At 37.0% G+C, this 22,096-nt stretch overlaps 1 protein-coding gene and 2 long non-coding RNA genes across 4 annotated transcripts in view; 2 read left to right on the forward strand and 1 right to left on the reverse strand.

Annotated features, from left to right (window-relative positions):
- Positions 1–235: 235 nt before the first annotated feature.
- LOC149270314 (uncharacterized) lies at positions 236–2,959 on the reverse strand. The gene is made up of 3 exons (XR_016268691.1): positions 2,729–2,959; positions 1,029–2,667; positions 236–958 (listed from the first exon to the last, which is right to left on the reverse strand). It is a non-coding gene; the product is annotated as an uncharacterized LOC149270314 (long non-coding RNA).
- The window catches only part of betaTub97EF (beta-Tubulin at 97EF), a 29,384-nt gene continuing 8,817 nt past the window's right edge, over positions 1,530–22,096 (forward strand). For both annotated transcript variants that reach the window (XM_018000226.2, XM_018000227.2), the window contains exon 1: positions 1,530–1,671. In XM_018000226.2, the coding sequence (XP_017855715.1) occupies positions 1,615–1,671 (57 nt within the window). In that variant the 5' untranslated portion in view covers positions 1,530–1,614. The remainder of the gene's footprint in view (positions 1,672–22,096) is intronic.
- Positions 1,812–21,755, forward strand: LOC149270315 (uncharacterized). The gene is made up of 2 exons (XR_016268692.1): positions 1,812–2,138; positions 11,211–21,755. It is a non-coding gene; the product is annotated as an uncharacterized LOC149270315 (long non-coding RNA).

Genomic DNA, 22,096 nt, shown 5'->3' on the forward strand with positions numbered 1-22,096 from the left:
TGCTCAAAGCAAATCAAATCAATTTTGTCGTATTGACAGATTTTATAGTTAACAGATGCTCAATAATAATTGCAGTTGGCATACCGAAAAATTGAATTGGAAAGCATTGAATTTATAAAATGGGAATTCATATATAAGGAACAAAGAATAATTAAATATTTTAATATATATTTAGTTCATAAATGTAATATTGTTATACATTAAAAATACAAACTAAAATTAATAAAATTTATAACTTAAGCTTTGAATTAAAAACCCTTACTTATTAGATAAAGATACATATTTTGTATCTTCAACGTAGTCTTTATTTATGAAACATATCATTAATATAAAAAGTTGTTAGCATATAATATAATCATATAATGTTTTTAAAATGATTTAGAAAGTAAAAAGTAGATAGATAGTAATATTTACTCTAGTTTAATGAATTCCGTTGAATTTCTAGGTAAGCATACATATGCATTTTAATAAAACATAAACTTTTTATAAATTTGTTAACCGTAAAATAGTAATCTTAAAATCGGCTTTAAAAAGCAAATAAAAGCAAATAGAAAACCATTAAATTGTTTACAAAAGGCATTCCAGTGAGACAGGTTTTCTTTTGTACAAGTCATTTCCTTTCTCTTCCAACGCCGAAAGAAAGCAAAGAATGTCATGTTCTAGTATTCCGCCTTTTCGTTTGTGAGAACCTAACAGTCAATGCAAAACTTAGAGCTGAATCAAAATGCCTCACATTCAAAGCGCATACATGCTCGACCAGACATTCTTCTTCTTATGCTTAGCTCTCTGCGCTCTTTTCGCTGCTCTCTTTCCACAATCGCGCGCTCTGGCATTCATTCTTCCACATCGTTCCCAAGAGCTCCAACTGTTGCATTCTCTTTCGCCACATCGAATCTTCCAGTGCGCAGTCATGCATTGAGAGCGAAAGAGAGAGAGGGAGAGACCGCGTGCCACGCTGCTGCAGCAGACGAAAACAAGTAACACTAACCAAACCGCAACACAGCAGCAATGAAAATGCCTCCACAAACCTGCCGGCGCTTCGCCACAATTCCAGTCAGTTTTTATGTTCATCATTCATTAATAGCGCTGTTGTTGTTATTGTTGTTGCTGTGACTGTAGTTGTTGGCTCTGCCTTCTGCCTCTGCCTCTGCCTCTGCTGCTAGCTACACACAGCTTGTCGTCTGCATTAGCGCTTTATCAGCTGCCGCTACAATTCTAAGCAATTGCCTCCCGCTCTCGCTCTGCCGCTCTGCCTACCATTGCCTCCCCGCCGCCTGGCATGGGAAAGACGCAACTAACGCTGACACAGCCCGCTGCCTCGTCGCGCCAACTCGCTCTCGGGGCTCGCTCACTATTTGTAGCTGCGGCCGTTTTCAGTGCACGTTGGAATCTTGACGCGAGCGCGACGATCACTCATAGTGTAAACCGTACCCAGAGCGTTTCGAATAACTCACACCCCGTTTCCCTCGCTTTTTGTGTGTGCAGCTGCTTTTGTGTGTGTGTGTGTGTAAGTGCGTGTGTCAGTCTGTCTGTGCGATACTCTGTGCATACACATCTTTCAAGCCGAATTAACTGCTACCTGACCTTTGCCAAAGTCTCAGAGCGTCTGACAATATGAGAGAAATCGTGCACCTGCAGGCCGGCCAATGCGGCAATCAGATTGGTTCAAAGGTACGTATAATTAATAACGATTCCTCCTCAGTGCCACACATTCGACGCCCCTTAATGAATAGTTTCGACTTTTTCACAATATTCCTAACCTCACATGTTTAATTATAAAACAGAACGAAATAATCGCGCTCTTTGCACTTTCCACGCTCAATCTCTTTCGCTGTGCCGTGCCGCACGCTCTCTTTCCCGCGCTCTCTCTATCACATTGAGTGTTAGTGTGAGTGTGTGTGAATATGTGTGCGTGCTCTCATTTATTGTTTTGCCGCTTTGCTGCAGATTGTTTTCGATGGGGTTCGGGGCAGACGTGTCAGAAACTCACGCGCTCTTGCGCTCTCAGTTCGGGAAACTATAGAACTGCAGAGTAACAGCAATAACAACAACATAAACTGACGCAACCGACAATTCTAGAAGTTGAAATTTGCGCTGATTTATCTTATCATGTTAATGATATCAGCAGCCAGCTGAACGTATGTATTCTGAAGCATTGGACTCCCATAGATCATTTTGCAAAACGTAACACAATACACAATGTGCACTTGGCTAAAAGCTTAAAGCTTAAGCAATCATGGCAAATTAATTACGACAGTCGTTATGCTAGTTCCCTTCTCTAGTTGCCAGAATTTCTTAGGAGATCTTCTTATAATATGAATATATTTATAACGTATGTTATATGTAGAGAATATAGAGTACCTCCAAATCAGTCAAGGAGATACCGACATTGATCTTGGTTCTTTATATGTATATACATACATATATACACAGCATATAGTATGTAGAGTATCTAGCAGTCTAGACTACCTTCTAGCACTTGCTTCATACAAATCGGAATATTAAGTACCTGGTGAAACAATGCGATCATTCGTGTAAACTTGTTGGCTTTGATCTTCAACTTTGTGGTTCAAGTAATGCATATGCCGTTTGAATGTATTTCGAAACTTTCACGAAGGTTTTTTTGGGGCTGTGCTCCTCATATACCATTTCACAGCTCTGGCGGGCCTAGATAATTAATGCTAGGTAAGCTTTCTTTCGTATGCCCTCTACACTTGACTAAACTTACCTGTTGTTTTATGATTGTTGTTGCTGCTGCTATATAGAAAAGTCCAGATAATTGGGAAGCGCTAAGAAATGCAGAGCACACTGGCATACACAATTAAAGCGGCACGAACAGAAATTTGTATCTTGTAGCTATTATATCTTTACGATTCGATCGCTCTTCTTTTGCCGCCTGCCAATTCCATTGACAATGACGCAGAGCATACTTGTATTTCTAGGTATGCCTACAAGCTCTTATCGCAATTCACCTATTTATGTAGTATTGTATGTGTGTGTGTGTGTGTGTGTATGTATGTCTATATGCAATCAGTCTTGTTTACAAAACTTTGAACATAAGTCCAAGTCATAAATGGGTGACAGCTCGTATCGCTAGCAGAGCGGCGTACCCAAAAATAGGCATTACATATGACACTGACTATTCGGTTATTTCGCATCAAGTGGGTCACAATCTAACTGACGGCGCCGGCTGACTGACAAAAGCTGAACGCTTTTTCACTTAACCCCGCATGTCCACTGCCAATTAAAAGCAAAAAAAAAAAAAATTCAGCGTGCGCAGCAGTGCCAGACTGAGAGTTACCCTAAGCTGTGTTGCTGAATCATAAAACTCGATAATTAATGCTACATGGATGAATATTATGGTATACGTAGATGTGCATGTATTTAGGATAGAATTATGCATTAATCATATATCGTCATAATACATATATCGTATTCTTATGTAAAATATAAAAAAAAAGTCATATTAAATATTCATTTACCAAATTCAAAATAATAACAAATATTGCCAATTAATTAAAATGAGTAATTTAAAAAAAATAAATAAATGAATAAAAATTATTATGGTATTTGCAGACTTAAATAAAAAGATTTAATAAATTACTAATAATTATAATTATAAAAGTAAAAAGAAAAACAAAAATTACATATAATTGATAACAAAAATTCGGTTTATTACAAATTATTCTTTTAAAATGAAAATAAAAAATATTAAAAATTAAAAACAAGTAAGAAAGCTCCAGTCGAGACTGCTCGACTAGGAGATACCCTAAACCCTCCAAGCTGATATTCTATTCATTCTGCACTTCTTTTATGTACACATACATACACATGCATCCACACGCACGCATAAGCCTGCGCTCTGCTAACTGCGCAGTAAGCAGCGACTGCGCTTGGGCTGCAGTGTGGGCAATATTATGAGAATTTATTTGTTGAATAACTTCTTTTGTAGACATACGATCTTAATGAAACTTTTAGAGCGTAATCATATGGTAAATATGTGTGCACATTCCAAAGCCCAAGTCTCTAGTACTTGAAATGCGTTTTTTACAAATTGGGGGAGAAGGGGGCGTGGTATCCAAAATCTGTAAATTACAAAATCTTTGTATCGATTACCTTTATATACAACGTAAATTTGAAGACTCCATCTCTAAAAATGTTCAAATTAGGCTAAAAAAACAAAATCAATTTTTCGATTATTCTCGATAAAAAAGTTATCGGACGAATTATCGAAAAAATAAAGCTAACTCGTACTGCGTATGGTACTCACGAGTATGCATGCCAAATTTCAGCTCTCTAGCTCTTATAACTTCTGAGATCGACGCACTCATACGGACGGACGGACGGACGGACAGACGGACAGGGCTATATCGACTCAGCTCGTCGCGCTGATCAAGAATATATATACTTTGTGGGGTCTGCCACGCCTCCTTCTGCCCGTTACATACTTTTTCACAAAACCATTATACCCTGATTTCCCATTTTCAATGGGTTCAGGGTATAATAAAATATATCAAATAATTATGGTAGTGGCAGAGCGATATGAAGCATATTAATCAAAATTAGTATATTACAAATAAACATCATTTCGATTATGAATTAAATAAGTTAAAGCAAATAAAATTTATTCCAGCTATGGATCTTATATCGATTGATTTCCAAGCCGATGTCAATGATAATTAGTTTCACTGTCTATACTAGGCTCTGTTACATAGTGTTGCTTGAAACTATTATACCCCTTCTTCAACGCATTTCACCGCTTTGGGGGGCATAAAACTGAGCGTAGCTGTCGCGACGCAGCCAAAAAGGCAACTCGGTGCCCATTCTAAGCTAATTTAGCGCATTAATGTTGACTCGCACAATTTACCCCAGCCATGAAAATCCAGAAAGAGCCACAACAACAACAGCAACAGCAACAACAACATCAATGAAGTCGTTGACGTTTGACACAGTTTTCGTTTTGCTTGTATTTTTCTCATGGTGTATTTTCTTCGTTTCCCAGCGCAGTTTTCTCTGCACATTAACCCATCTGCATATTTCGTTACGTTACTTGTTTTTCTTCTTTCTCTCTTTTTATTTATTTTTTGCTCCCTTTTTGCCGGCTCTTTACACGCTTTTCCACTTCAATTTTATGTAAACATATTTTTAAAGGTCTTTTTTGCGTGTTACCAAGTTAATTAGGCCGCACGTTGCAATGACAAAGCCATGGCCTATCCCATCAGGTTTGATGTACCCATTTCCCATTTCACTCTGTTTCTATATGCCAGCATAATTTAAAGTTTATTTAAATACAAACCTACAATTCATTATACAATCTTTGACTACTGGCCTGAGCTGGGCAGGGCAGGGCAGGGCAGGGCTCATGCTCATGTATAACACATCAAAATCCAAACACACAAAAAGGAAAAGAAAAAAATTATTGTTGTTGCATTAAATTTGCCTATAATAATATTCGAGCATATTTTGCTGCTGGCATTATTTACATATACATTTAAATTTCGTTCATTTTCACTGTGATATTATTTTGCAATTTAATTGAATGTCCAATTCTGATTAATTGGCTGTCAGTGTGAGTTATTGTTTGTGCGCTAAAATAAATAAATAATAAATATGCAAAACTGCGTGCGTGGCGAAAAATATGCTCCCTCTAAATGGACAAATTTATGTACAGCAACAAACTGTTCTTTTCTATACACATACGGACACTCATATATTGTACATATATGTATACATAGTCTGTTCAGATAAAGAAAACAAGCGCAGAGAATCGCGTACTATAAATTTGTCATAGGTTGTTAAAATCATAAATCAATAGATAACAGCAGCGTCAATAAGGGATAATAATTTTAACCTTAATAAAAACAATAAACAATAAATATGCCCCAAATTAGATTCATAATGCATAATTAAAGTTTTGTTGAATATTGAATTATATATATATTGAATTATAGTTTTCTTGAATATTGTAAAATATTTATAAAAAGCTCTCAAATCAATCGAATGTAAATTGTAAATAAAATATATATGTAAATATACTCGCCGACCCGGCGTACTTCATTCCGCCTAATATTACGTGGCTACATTTTTCAGTGAAGCACACACGTTATCAGTTAGGGTGCTCACCGTACGACCATGAATCATATCTGTAATTTCAGCCTGTAGTTCTGATTCGACTTTGTGATCTAGGAATCATCTCGGCACATATGATATTATCTATTTCATCTTGTCGAATACCTTCGACGAGCCCGACTAGCCCTATGAAATAAAACAAGCATCGAGTGTCCCCAAATTAATTAAACAATCGAGTTCATTCACTCACATGAAATCACATGATTTCGAGTACTTCCATTTAGCACCTTTTTCATTCATTTGCTCCTCTTTAACCCGTGTCAGAAATCTACAAAATTTTGGGCCCACTTAAAGCAATTGTTAAGACTTGAGATCCAATATTGAATATAAAAAGGCATTTATAAAATACATTAGCTGAATTCTACATTTTGGTTTGAACTGAATTCAACCCCCACAGAAAATAATAGATTTTGTGCTTTAATTTTTCAATATGGCCTTAAGAACTTTGTGCGCTTTGGTATGAGCGTTGAAATTGATCACACACATACACACACTCACAACCAACCAGCCCCCCAACTCCGACACATGAACATGCACATTTATTTAGATACTAACGATACTACATGCTAAGGTCATGCATGCCAGGATATTTTGAAAAAAGGCCTGCAGCGAGCTCTTTTTTCATTATTTACATAAACCTAATTTTCCCTAAATCATTTTCTGAACAATAACAGGCGAAATCTATTTACGGCGCACACCGTACGTCTTTGCCCTTAATTCAAGCGTCTTTCGTTCCCTTGAAAAAGAAAAGAAGAAGAACAGAAACGAAACGACGACGGCGACGGCGAGTGAGCAGCGAGGAGAAGAAATGGTTGGGGAAAAATCGTGGCAAAGTGAAAAAGTGTGCAGAAAGTATATAGACAAGTGCAACGTTGTCGTATTTCAGCCAACAGCAACAGCAACAACAACAACACAAAATGCCAAAACGCAACCAACAGACAATAAAATTAAAGAGCCGGCAAAAGCCAACGAAAACCAAAGGATCCAACGTGGCTTACACTGCATGCAAATGGCTGAAACATATTTCAATGTGTGCAACGTGTGTGTCTGTGTGTGTGTGTGTGTGTTGGCCCGCCTTAGGACACATTTATTTATGCTTATAATGGCAGGGCATCAGAGCAGCGCCAAAATAATGCACAAAATTGAATTATCGATAACGTTGGCAACTATCGCAGCTATAATTTCTTTATGGTTACACGCTTTTTGCCATGTAGCATGAGCACGCTGCGGGTGGCCGTGATGTGGTGTGGTGTGGTGTTGTGTGGGGCAGCCACCTGCCAGCTGCCATGTTTCTGGTTTGGAGTTTGCTCTGCTCGCTTGCTTCTTGCTAATGCGCCTGGCAATATGCAAATGCAATTTTGATGTGGTCCCTGCTATGAATTTGATCTGTCGGTGTTTGTTTGATGGTGGAAATAACAACAAGCGATTGATAACTTGGTTGTTGTTGTAGTTGCTTATGCTGCAGTTATTGTTGTTGTGCATTATGAGTGGAGTAGATCAACGGATGCATGAACAACAATTTTAGCTAACCAGAACAGAAATCAATTGGAATCTAGCACTGTCCGCATTGCATTGCTAATGAAGAGCTGGAAGAGTCTAAGAGTCGATGATACAGAGGGTTTATTAATGAAATTGAATGCTGAATATGGCTAGACGGCGTATATTTATTCACTTTTCTATTTACACTGTGGTACATCAGCACAGAGCTCTGTGCATGTTCTCCACTGATGTTGAATATTTTCTATATTATTTAAGCTTTATTCACACACTTCTATTTATATTGGCCAATGTTATGTTTATTCTTCATAAAATAAAATACAATACTGCTCTGTATCAATTCAGTAAATATTTATTTAATACATATATAAAATAAAAAGCTTTCAGAAAACGGCCATTAGGATATTTCACTAAAATATTGAAAACTAGAATTACCACAATTTTGTGTACGCAAATATAGATGAGAAACCTGCTGTTGATTTTCTTGGAAAATTGCGAATTTTTAACAAAAAGCCAATTTAAGCTTCCACACAGAGGAAAGCATATAAAAAATAACAATATTTACAGAAACTTTATAATAAATTATATATATTATTTGAGAGATTTTTATGTTATTTTATTATAATATTCCTTTCTTATTTCACATTCTTATGACGCTACAAAAAATTTGCTAAATATTTTTATTGGTTTCTGTAGAGTTTCAATTTTACTTAACTTAATTTTTGCAACACAAATTTAACAAATTTGTTAACAAATATCAGCTACATTTTTGTTGTTTATTATTTTTAAATTACAAAAATTGTTTTACTAAGCGAAACTCCATTAACATCAAGGAAAATGGAAAAAGAAAAACATGCAGTATGTATTAGTCCTCGAAAGAAAATTCATTATGCTTCTATGAGCTGTATGTTTATTCGTGTAATTATTATGGTAGCCCTCGCGCTAAAAACACAAATTACAATCACTGAGCTATAACAACAGAAATTAAAATAAAAAAATATATGTATGCTTGTGTATTTTTAAAAAAGAATATGTTTTTCAATTTACATAAAAATGTGTTTATGCATACCAAATGAAGCTCATCCACATGCACATACATATTCATACGCACACACACAGATGCACACATACGCGCCCTTGCGCCGAACGGTATGCAGCACTGAAAAAAAAGGGGTGAACGCCAGCAGCATGTGGAGGCAAGAGCGCATCGTTGCACAAACTGATTATGAATAAACAAACGGGTATTTTTATAAATATTTTGCGCATTTTGTTCGCATTTTAAAAGAATAACTTATTTATGCATTTCTCTGTGCATCGCTGCGCTGCCGCCCATGCAAAATGCAAATTGTGAGCAGGCGCATAGATATTAGAAACACATTAAAGAACAGGCAGACACAGACAAAAGAAAACTGGCAAACTGGCCACTGGCAACTGGCAACTGGCCACTGGCAACTGGAGACAGCAAACAGCTGTGCTAGGAACACGAGCCACACTCACAGGTGCAACTGCAGCAGTTGTGGCCATAGGTAAGCCGCTTGAAGCGCCTGACCAATCCGGCCAGTTGCTGCGGTGCCGACGGTGACAAATTGTCCAAAGGGGAGGAGCAGGAGTGGGGAGAAATTCTTTGCTGTTATTTATTTAACACTTTCGAAAAGCATTCCACTCCTCTCTGGTCATTAAAATCTCATGTTGCCCCTTAATGCATGCGGCTGTTGCATGCTTTCAAGTGCCCGCCCGACATTCGAGGCTGGGCATATGTTTCATTATCATTCGCTGTATGCCAACAGATATTGTTGTTGTTGTTGTTATTGTATTTCTTTATTTGCATTCATTTCTCTTCTATATTGTGCATTCGGGCTTTTATTGTGCATTTTCAATTACTTTGGTAATTTTATATTATTGAAATTGCATGCCACAAACTGTAATTATGCCGCTTTGCCTTGCCATTCCACTTGCCGCTCTGATGCAGATGAACGCCACCTGAAATATGTTGCGCTTTTGTAATCTGGTATTTACGAAATAAATAAAACAGCGAAAGAACAGCAGGAAAAAACGCAAATACAGATGCAAAAAAAAAAAAAAAATATATTGAAAAAAGGTAAAAAAAAAAGTAAGTGGAGTTTTATCCAAATGCATTTAAAGCTTTTAGGTTTAATCCGAGCTGCATAATTGTAAATACAGCCAGAAGCTGCGCGAAGCTGTAAATTATGCATGCAATTGTATTGGCAATTACATATTTTAGCCTTGTGCACGGCTGTATGGCTGTTTGGTTATTGGGCTGGCCGATAAGCAGGCAGCGGCAAATAACTTTGAGCCAGGGTGCGCAGCGAGCAGATAATGCTGACAGATATTAACCACACGCGATAGCAACTGGCCGAATTTATTGCACACTGACACATAATTAACAAAAACAAATCATGGCAAATGCAAAAGCCAAAAGAGAGAGAGAGAGAGAGAGAGAGAGAGAGAGAGGCAAAAGAAGAAAAAAAACGTACACACGAAATAATCAAGATTTGTTTGGGGCTTTGGCTTTGTTTTTGTTTTATTTAAACACGTTGACAATAATTGTGCTGCCGAAATAGAAATAGAGATGAAAATGGAAATAGAAATGGAAATGGCCAAATGGAATTTCAAAATAAACAAGCTAAGCAAAACCCCATTAAAAACCAAATGCGGTCAAAATATATATCATTTATATGTGCATAGAAATGTTAATGTGTGGCTGTGTGTGTGTGTGTGTGGGTGTGTGGATGTGTGGGTGTGCAGGTGCATAAAAATATGCAAGAGTGTGGCCAATAATATCCTAGAAAAATGCTGGCGTTGGTTTTATAATTTATAGCAGGTTAGCGCGCGCGTTCGGACCTGGCCAAACAGACAAACCACAAATAGCCAAATGGCCAAGCACAATAATTGATCTGGCACAATATTAACAATTGTTTTGGCGTCAAATTAATTTGATTTTCAGTGGTGTATTAAGCGCGCTCAATAATAGAAACTCCAATCGCTATAAACAAATCAAATGCAATGCACAACATGAATTATCTAATCGTTAGATATATGTATGTATATTTCATCTGTGGAAAGCAATTAGTAAAAGGATATTGATATACATTTTATTTATGCCAATAAAAAAAGAAAAGCAAAATAAATAAATTACAAAAATTAAGAGTTAGCATAAATCATAAAACATAAAATATTTGCGGGTATTTGCATGAAAGCTTTTCAATTTTGGCATCTGCCATCCGATGCGGATCTGTATGGCAAACAGCAATAATTGGATTTTCCATCTACATATCCATACACACACACATATTACTTACTCGTACCATTCGCCCTTTGTTCAAACCACCAAACGGCAATCAAACTTAAAAAGAACATTGGGCTATGCTCGAACTGCAAGTACCCTGTACATAGATCTGAATCGGCAAGTCGGAAAATGCATTTTCCAGTGTCTTATAAACTATGCTATTGACGTGCTAGAAATTACAATCCAATATCATTACCAATATCAATCCATTATCATTAGGGAGTCTTTTTGAAACAAAGAAAAATTGTTTTTATTTTTTTCCCCCCGTTTTATATAGAAACTCAAATATTAACGACTATTAAAATCCTCTTTTGATTTGCACCCAAAAATATACATCAAATGGAAGCGTGACAGATCAGAAAATGGATCGGGGCAGCCATTGGGCCAGATGCTTGTTATATGTATAGTGTTTACTATATATTTAAGTACATTTTCAATACACCCCAGTTAAACTTATTCAGTTTTATAGCCGAAAAAACTCGTAAGGCAATGTATAAAAATATTAATTTAAATGTGAAATGGATAAACATTTTTATGCACATATCGCAAACAAAATGGCAAAACGTTATCAGCAAATACAGTGGATGGCGTGGAGAAATGGCCCTTCAAATGAAATGACTAATATTTGATATTCAGTTCAGTTTATCTCTTTAGTTCTCTTTAATGACATTTTCAGTCATTAAATCGCTGAAATATATAACTGCTGCAAATAAAATTAATACAAATAATATCCATATATGTATGTGTAGTCGTTGCATTAATAGCTAGCAGTTATTTATGCTCACTCCACGCTCAAAGTGCAAAACCAAAATGAGAAAAAATTGTAAATGTCATTTATATAAATTAAAACTCTTCACATACCACAAAACATGGCTATTTACATGGCATATACAAAACCGCGCTGATACGACTATCGCGGCAATGGCAATGGCAATGGCAATGGCATTAGACAAAAAACTGTCTGATTTGTGCATTGACGTCGCATAATGCACATATGTAAATATCCGCGTATGTTGTTAAACTACATTTCCGATAAGTTATTTCAATATTTTTAAATGTGTTTTTTATGTGCTTAAAAAATACTAAATTATGATGAAATTAAATAAACATAAAATCAAATTAAATGCATAGAAAATAGCTTTCGTGAAAGATTTTAAGTTCTACTCCTTAAGAGAACTATAGAACTGAGAAAACTGCTGTCTATGTTTTTTTTATAATTTTAAATATTAATATACATAAGCTATGTAGCATATCAACATATAGCCTTATCAAACATATATATTATTGATGTAATCCGATTTTACTATGCATAATTGTTTGCCCATATATCTGCTCGTATATGTATATCTGTATATATATCTGCTCGTATATGCATATCTATCTCTCTTCTGTCTGCCTAACAAGAGCAAGAGACGAGCAAGATCTACCGAAGATCATTCAAGATGTCAATGTGTATGCAGCAGTATTCATTTCGTATTTATATTGAAGTGAAACGAAGCTAGAGTACTTGCAGCAGCAGAGAGTGTTTCTATTGGTCGTTTAAGTCTCGACTGCAACGATCTCTACCTGGAGCTGAGCTCAACAGTTGAGCGAGACTGAGTGGGTGAGTAAAAGTTGCCGTATATAAAGGGCAGCAGTTGCAGCGATTCTTCAGTCGCCCAGGCCTACCAGGGGTCAGTCGTTCAGTCAAGTGAAGTAAAGGAAAGGAAAGGAAATACTCATAGCTAATATTAGGCAAAGGACTTAAAAGAAACTCTTAGAGGTATCACGTGGAAAAAATACTTAAAGAAAAAACTAAGAAGAAAAACTTATTGAAAACACTTAGAGGAAAGATTTAGAATTTTTCTAGAACTTAGAAGAAGGACTTAAAAAAAATTAGAGAAATTTGCATTTAATACTTAGAAGAAATACTGAGAAGAATACATGGCGGAAACTGCTTAAAGCAAATAGTTTGAGGACAGGGCTAAATCGGTTGAGCTCGTCGCTTGGATCAAGAATATATATGCTTAATTGGGTCTGCCACGCCTCTTTCTGCATGTGATGACACCCTAGATTCGCATTTTCAATGGGCTCCGGGTATAACCAAATTATTAAACTTTTTCTAAATCTTTACAATTAGTTCAGTTGGTGCAATTCGATCCTTTTTTTCATATTTCGTAACTTGACAAAATTTATTGTAAATGGTTCATAATGAATATGTTATTTACTGAAAAATAACATTTTGTCAACGGCATGCTTATTCTGGCAAGTGCATGTAAGACTTCGAATAAGATTTGATTTGGCCACAGATTTATTAACAATTTATTAAGCCTGAGCTGCCTTTGGGTAATTGGTTTGCTTTACAGATCAGTTGTCAGTAAGCAAAGAACATTCTTGACTTTAGCCAGCTTACAGCTTTAACAGCTGCTCGGCTCGACTCGCTCTTTGCTAATAGCCTTTGAATGCCGTCAAGAGCAACAACAATAAAACGACCACGGCGTAAAGCACTTAAGTCTAAGACGCGCGAGGCTGGCTCATATGCGTCAGCGGCACTTGAAGCGGTTGGCGCTAAGACTGGGCGTTTAACGGCACATGAGTCTCCACACACTTCAATGAAATTTATCAGTGTTTGTGCGAGTGTGCGGGTGTATGGGTGTGCGCTTCCTGTACTGACACTGTTTATTTATTTAGCTATTGCCAAAACGTACTTCAATGCACGAACTTCATATCGCTTGCCACATAAATATTATTATTATTACTCGCTCCGCCCCAAGGCGGCACGGGGCTGGCCATGTAAATAAGCACACATTCATATACATGTATTTATATAGCAAATGATGAAGTGCAAGTCGAGTCGTTGCAGTGCATGCAGTGCGAGCGAGATGGAGCACATGCAAAATGATAGCGGCAAGTGCTTGAAGATTTTGGCCATTAGCAAATATTATTGTTGACTAGACAGCAGCCACACCAGGACGTAGACGGCAGCTGGCAGACAGCAGGGCTCATAAACCAACACAGCTCCGACACGCTCCAGCACTTCAGTCCGCTCCCAGGTGGAGAGGCTCGCTGGCTAACACAAAAACTGAAATGCTTTCATATGTCAACAGACACATGCAAATAGGCGCCAGCATAATGCCCTCTGATCGGAGCAGCTGGGCGCAAATCAATGGTGTTTACTGGAGGGCATGCAAATGGCCTGGTTATCCGCATTATTATTATTTACCTCGGCTGGACTGCGGCAGGGCAAGAGTTGGAGAGAGAGAGAGAGAGAGAGAGGGAGAGAGAGAGGGAGAGAGAGAGACCGAGACCCAACACATTAGTTAAATCAATAGAGGGCCAACCAGACTAACCAACCAACCGAACGACCGAGCGACCGACCAAATATACCATAAATATTTACATATCTAAATCGACAATTATTGAAATCTCAATTGAAATTGTCAATTGCGAATACCTGTTTATCTGTGTGCCTCTATCTGTGCCTATGTGAGTGTGTGTGTGTGTGTATGTATGGGTTTGCGTGTAACGAAATCCAATCCACAAAAGCAAATTTCAGCTTTGTTGTTTTATTGTTTAAGCGTAAAATCAATTGGTTTAATATTTAATATTTGAAGCGTTAATTTATACGAAAACACAAAATTCAGCATATTGCCATTGATTAGTTTGCAAAATAAAATATTTAGATAATTTCTGTGTAAAGCCATATTTTTTTACCCGACAATTAGACAATGGTTCAATTGGTTTAGTTATTGCATCATTACAAATAAAAATAAATAAACGAGAATAGTTTGTTTTATGTTATTCAGTCAAAGTTTTGCGGTTAAAATTGTGTGCGAAAATAGATTGCACTAGTCTGCGCGAAGAAGAAGAAGAAGAGACAACTAAAAATCGTCTTAATGCTTAATGAATATTTAATTTTATTTGACTCCACTTATTACTGTCTCTGCTCAATAAATATCAAATGTATATCAAATAGTTTATGTAAGTTGTTGCATATATTATGGAATGTTATGTATTTGGCTCGCATTGGCTTTGCTCTTGCCTACTCTCATTTATTATTGCAATTATCTTGATTCAAATCGAAAACGAATGTTTATTAATATTTCAGTTTACTTTTAAATGTTGCATTTCTGCTGTATATGCAAAATAAAGAATAAAAAGAAGTAAGAACTTTGCAGTCGAGCTCTAATGGCTGGAGAATAATCATTCACTGCACAAAAATAGTTAAAAAGTCAGGAAGGAGTCTACAGTTACTTAAAGTTGGGCCTCTAGCTCTATTATAATATTGCACGATACGAAATCAACGGTAATTCCGAAAAATTAATTTCCCTATTTACCACATCCATAATGAATGTATTAGCTAACATTAATATTTAACGTTTGATTGGAAGAGGGAATTCCCTCCACAATGACAATGCACACATCCAGCCAATATACCCATTTGAGTTCGTGAATGAGTATTAAAACCGACAGCATAAACTTGACTCAGAGCAGAGGAAATTGCACAGAAAAACAACAACAACTAAAGCAAGCGCAATGTGCTGATAATGACAATTAGTGGCCACATTTAAATTGATGCACTCGATGAGAAATGCAATTGGAAAGGCAGCAGCAATGCACACACACACATACAGACATATAATGGGTAATTTACGAGATAGGCGAATTGGTAAAAATTGCATTTTTCTGGGGAACCGAGGCCACCTCGAAATTCACACGTACTAACAGCAAATTAAGCTCGTTTTTTGTATATGCAGCAATAGTAGGGCAATTATACACACACATACACACACACACACCCTTACATAAGAAACAATAAATTGCATGAGAATGGTTTATAATTAAGCTGCGTAAGGCCGAGCAGAAAAGTATGCTACTGCATTTTATTTGAGCAGCATTCGACGAAATCCTTTCAGTATTATTACAAAATAACCACACACACACACAAGCACACACTCGCATGCACACGTCTGCGCGCACATGCAGATGGGCGTGACACGCGCCCATAGGATCGTTAGTGTAGTTTAGGGTACAATTCGTTATTTGCGATGGCACGCATATAAATTGCATTTTTGAGCAGTTGCCTCGGCTGCAGATGGCCAGGTTTCATCTTGCTTTTAAAAGGGTTGGCCTCCACATATGCTTCTTCTTGCTTCTTTTTATCTTTTTTTGTCGCATCAATGTGGTTTATGGCCAACGGCTGCAAAATGTCATCTATCGATGGGCGGCCGTTAAGCTTTGAGTGTGTACAGCCATTTTTATTTTATTGCGGCTTATGGCTGAGCTGGGCTGTGCCCGGGAGCAAAGCTCATTACGCTAATGGATGCCAGGCACACACACACACACACACACACACACAAACACACACACACACAGAGAATTACCATATATTGAAATATATTTTTGTGTTGCCGGCAAATTAAAATAAATTGACTTAGTTTCGCGCGCTTTGAATTTTAAGCGCCGGCTCTCACAAATCGGGCGGCTTTTGTGTGCGCATTTGTAAATTGGCAAATGGTCACCGAAAGTGTTGCAATCCTGTTTATTTATTTATAATTAGTTTAATGCAAACGTTCCGAAAATTCAATTTCAAATCAATTAAAATGTGCTCGTGCGCCGCCTTGTCAAAAATATATAGAGAATTTTGTTGCATTTCTGGCTTTTGCTCATTTCAATTACAAATTGAAAATGTCTATCGAATTATTTTCACATTTTCGGCAATCACAAACATATGTATGTGGGGGCAGATTTCAGTATTTTAGTATATAAATAGGTATATAAAATACGAGTTTTATATTTCTCAGATTTATAAAGAAATTTCTTAACAAGCTAAGTTGTAAATATCTCAGCCTTAACTAAGCTTTGTATAAAAATAAATTTGTAGCGTAAGGCTTATATGATTTAAAAAAAAAAAAAAAAAAGGAAAAAGTAAATAAATAAATAAGATAAAATAAAGTAAATAAATAAGTAAAAAATAAAATTGAATTTATCTTTATTTTTCATATACTTACATACTTAGTCAATTTGAATAAATGTTAAATTGATCACGTATGTAATTACACATTGCTTTAATAAATTTGAGTTTCAACTTATAACTGTATATATTTTGAAAATATAATTAAAGAGAAAGAAGAAACGGTCTCACACCATTTGCAAGTTTATCTAACTAATTAAATTGAATATTATAATTTCATTAATGAAAGAGTTAACCTCGTAAAAAAATTAGAAATATCTTTGCTGATTTTTTTATTGTTTTTTTTTTATAATTTAAATAAATTTTTATAATTTTAAATACGTCTCTCAGTGAAATGTGAGCAAATATTTAAAGCTAAAATCGCTTTTTTAAATATTCAAATGATTTTGCTGTAATAGAAGCAACTCAATAATCGTGTTTTATCGCTTTCTGTTGCAGAATGGAATTTTAATTAGAAATAAAGTTTTTTTTATTAATGCGCGTGTAAACACGGAGCCACGCGAATTGTTAATGTAAATTTACTTCTATTATGTACATTATTAATTCAATTATTTATTTTAATTGATTTCAACAAATGTACACATTCCGTGCACAGCAATGCGCGTACTTCAGTCAAATAACACTTGTCGGTCTGCTAAAAAAAAAAAAAAAACAGAAAATGGTGAAAATATGAACTAGAGAGAATTAAAGAGCTCTTGGCTTAAGATCTAACTGAACTGAAATCAACTCCTATGTCCATTGGAATAGCTTCAACTATCTTGGCCATGATTTATTGCCATTGCAATTGTTTATTTATGCGTGCGCCGTGCGCCGCGAGCAAAAACGTCAAATTCAATATTCAAACGCAGTTGCCGAGCAATTTAGGTTCACTCGAACCTCCACAGCTCCAGAGAAGCCCCTCGCAACGGGATCCCATGGCGCACTCGCTGGGACATCCGGTGCGACATGCACTTCCGTTGCTTTGCGCAGAGTGCGCGCTCATCCTTTGCCAGGCTCCTCAAACGCACACCAGAATGTCCTTTTGTCTTAGGAACAAAGCGCAAGCTGCAGCGCACATTTCTTTGCCGGCCGCAATTAATTTATGCTCGCTTTTTCCCTATTTTTTTTTTTTTTTTTTTCTTCTTCTTTAACCAGCTTTGCCACTTAACTTTGGCTTGACTATGGCTGTGGCTGTGGCTGCGGCTGGGGCGTGGCCGCTCGGTCCGCCGTATTTTTGGGGGTTTTTGTTTGAACGCTTTGAGAATTTTAATTTTGAATTGAATTTCTTTTGAGCTCCCATAAAAAGACGGCGCCACAAATGGCTGGCGAAGTGGCGCCGCTTTGGTCAACGCACGTTGCCTTTTGTTTACTTTTAATTTAATCATTCGTCGTGTTCCTCTACTTCGTTTTTTCGCAACTTCTTTCTAGTTTTTTAGCTTGTGCGCAATTTTGTAATTAAGCAATTTGACCTCAGCTAGCAAAAGTTTCACGCAAATGAAGGCAACGTAATTGATTTTTTTTCCACGTTTCGGCTGCAGCAGCTGAAGGCAGTGTTTTAAGACCACTTTATCAGACCCACCTCAAAGGCCGAGACAGGCATGCCAGCAGCATGAGTCGATATCAGAGCAGAGCCTTAAACGGGCAGTTGGACAGTTGAGCAACATTTTACGCCCGTCACTTACAACAACAGGGCAAAAGTTTTCATAATATACATACATAATAAGCTTTTTATGGAGTAAAAAAGCCAGATGAGTTTACCTAAGATGGTGAGCCACAGGGATACCCTGTAATCGAGTTGAAGTGAGCAATAGAAAAAAGGAAGAAACTGATGAAGTAGAAATGAATAAAAGTTGTAACTGTATTGATTGAAATTTAAAGTTAATTTATGTATATGATAAATTACTCCAACTGGTTCCACTCTCTGTTAGCTATTGGATTGTACAAACAGTTTGGCCAACTTCTGTTCAAATCTGGTTAGTGAATGGCAATACCCGTTAGCAAGTCAGCTAAAGGCATGGCAGCCCTTTTTGCAAACAGCTCAGCACTCAATGCCAAGAGCAAACAAACAGCTCAAAAGTAGTCAGAAAGAAAAACGCTTATCTGCAATTGGCTTCGTAAAATATACGAAAACATATTTAAATTTCCCCACAGGCAACAAGTGCCAGGACAACAGCAGCAGCAGCAGGACAAAGTCAGTCAACTAGTTGTCTCCCATGCGGGTAGCTAAAAGCACACACCCGCACACACACACGCACACAGGCAACAGCCAAACAAACAAATACCAGCAAAAGCGTATGCAAATCAAAGTTATTGTCAGGCCAAAAGTGTCTACCGATGCGTACAATTGAGTGTCATATATCCAGTTTCTTATATATGTGAAGCTAAAGGCGAAGGCGAAGGCAAACGGCAAACGGCAATGGCAATGGCAATGGCAATGGCAAACGGCAAGCTAAGCCACACAGCTATTTCTCATATGAGGTCCAACTTTATGCAATGGAAAATTTGACTCTCAACTTTTTTGAACGTTTCTACTTCTACTTATGTATACATATACATATATATTTTTGGGTATGCAAGTTGTTATCATTGTTGCGCGTCTAACGGCCAATGGAGAAATAAAACTTTGCCAACAACAGCGAACAGTAATGCAAACATTTATGCTGCGCCGGGATTAACATAACAACAACAATAAACCTGTTACATAAGCGCCAAACTAAAAGCAATGCACATATTGTGTGTGTGAGTACGTGTGTGTGTCTGTCTGTCTGTCTGAGTTTGTGCTTGCAATCAATGGTTATCCGATTTGAAGCAACAATGCTAAAAGCGCTTCAACTTTTACCTGTGGACTCAAGCAGAAGTTCAATACACTAGACAGGAAAAGTATAATGAATATTTTATTAAGTATGTGACAGTACTTATCGATCATATATATGCCTATGTAGAGAGCCCACAGCTGTCTCTCAGCATTCACCTTTTGTTTGGTTTTTGTATTTGACAATAACATGAATGAATTAGTTATTAAGAAGATATTGACGGACACTTGACGAATTAAGAAGCTCATTGAATAGAATTTGATATAATTATATTATATATCTTATATTATCAAAAAAAAAAAAAAAAAAATATTATAAAATCTCTGTATAAGAAAAATTCTTCAATATGATTTGCTTTAATTGAGGAAGGAATTAGCCAGTGTCCAATGATTTGGCTTTAGAATTTGCTGAAGGAACAACTCTACTATTAAGCATACTTACCTTATATTAGCTATTCGACAACTCAAATTCATGACTATTCAGTCAATTCAATTCTTATCAACTTCAATAACATTTTACAAATAAAATATAAATGCTAGAAGAGCGACTTGAACAGTTTCAGTTTTGTCTATAATAATTTCCACTCTTTATTTGCAATAAACATGTTCCCATAAATAATCCAAGACTTAATTACCTTAGTTAGCTGATGTCATTATAGACATGTTACATCATACAGACGACGACTCTGGTGACTCTGACTTAGATAAGTGGACTTTATAGGCTATACATAAAGGGAGCGTGCTTTTTGACTATCGTTCCGTGTACGTAAGTCAGCGCAAATGAAGCATAAAAAATACATATATACATAAAGAAAAGTAAAGTAATGTAAAGAGGTCCGAGAGTGCTGTCAGGAAGGAAAATAAAAATAAAATAAAATAGAAATATGAAAGCTTTGTGAATAACTTAAAGATATTTAATGGCTCAGTCACTGAAGCACAATGAGCAATGTTGCAGGATATGTGGACTGTTTTTACTTAATAATATCAAACTTACTTAATGCGCACATGGAAGTACAATTGAATAAGTCAATATTCATAATGTGAATGAATCATTTCGGATAATTATCATAAAAACAGTTGAGAGTTGGCTTCATGGCAGGTTCTTGGTCAGCTGGAAGATTTCCAGCCCTACGAAACGTTGGTGGCTCAACATAATATCAGATGCCGAGTAAAATACATTAATTCATGTCCTTTGGGGCTTAAGTCTATTAAAAATCATTCCGATCGATGGGAGTGGCGTGCAGCGCACATTGCGATTTTCTCACAATTAGCATTTTGGCATCCACTTCAGTTTCTAGCAGCCGCCGGCCCATGCACACTCATACAACAGACAGCGCACACAGCCACATGCTCACACACACACACACATATATACATACACCTGGCCAACAAAGGCGAGCGAAACGATTGAAACATTTTTAAAAATTTGAAATTCATATGCGCAACAAACGTGAAATGTTTTACGAAGCGTATTGGGCAATAAAACCAAAGCGAAAAAATGGAAAATGGAGAAAAAAAAAAAAACGAAAAAAGTAAAAGAAAAATAAAAAAGCAAAATAAAAAGTTGAATCGCACGCAAGAAAAATACACGTGAAAATAAAATACGAAATAAAAGCGGTTTGAGTAGAAAGGTTAAGGATAGTGGGCAAAGAGGGAAAGCGGCGAGAGGGAGAAAAGGAGAGAGAGGGTATAGCAGAGTGGAGAGATCGAGTGCGTGGGTAATGGGGAGTGCAGAGGTGAAACAGGAAAATCGCTGAAGCACTCGAACCATAGAAAGAGGCAAAAATAAATAAATATATGAAAACACCTAAAAGGATTCAATTATTCCCCCTCGTTACACAACAAAAAATAACACGAACATCGCTCCCGCTCCCGCTCTCCTGCTCCCTCCCTCGCTCCGCGGCCAGCAAAAAGTGCGCGCCCATAAAAGTATGCAACAGAAATTGCTCACGGCATATAAAGTGCTACAGAAGGCAGCAACGGGCGAGTAGTGCGGCACGGTTTGGGCCATTTGAACGGGTTGGACTGGTTGATGGTGGTGTGGACGCTATAGCATATGCACGCGCATAAATCGCAAACAGATAGATACCAGAACGCTGACGACGACGACGACGTCGACGAGGGCAGCGTTGGCGCTGCTATTGGCCATAAAAGCAAGCGGCATGTAAAAAGGACACTCATATTTATATGCACTGATTGCCAAAGCAATGCAACACAAACACACGCACGCATACCTACACACAGAGGCACACACTATTTGCTGACACATGCGAACCGATACGTATATTGATTGAAAAATAATATTTCAGCGCTGTGCAGTAAACTGCAAAAATACATCGAGTCCTGCGCCATTTCTCATCGCATAGAATGTAATAGTATAATATACGAGCGCACAGCAGCCAGATTACTGTATCTTAGT

Source organism: Drosophila arizonae, chromosome 2, assembly GCF_054131065.1.
Source record: "Drosophila arizonae isolate 15081-1271.41 chromosome 2, UAZ_ARI_1.0, whole genome shotgun sequence".
Classification (NCBI taxonomy): domain Eukaryota; kingdom Metazoa; phylum Arthropoda; class Insecta; order Diptera; family Drosophilidae; genus Drosophila; species Drosophila arizonae.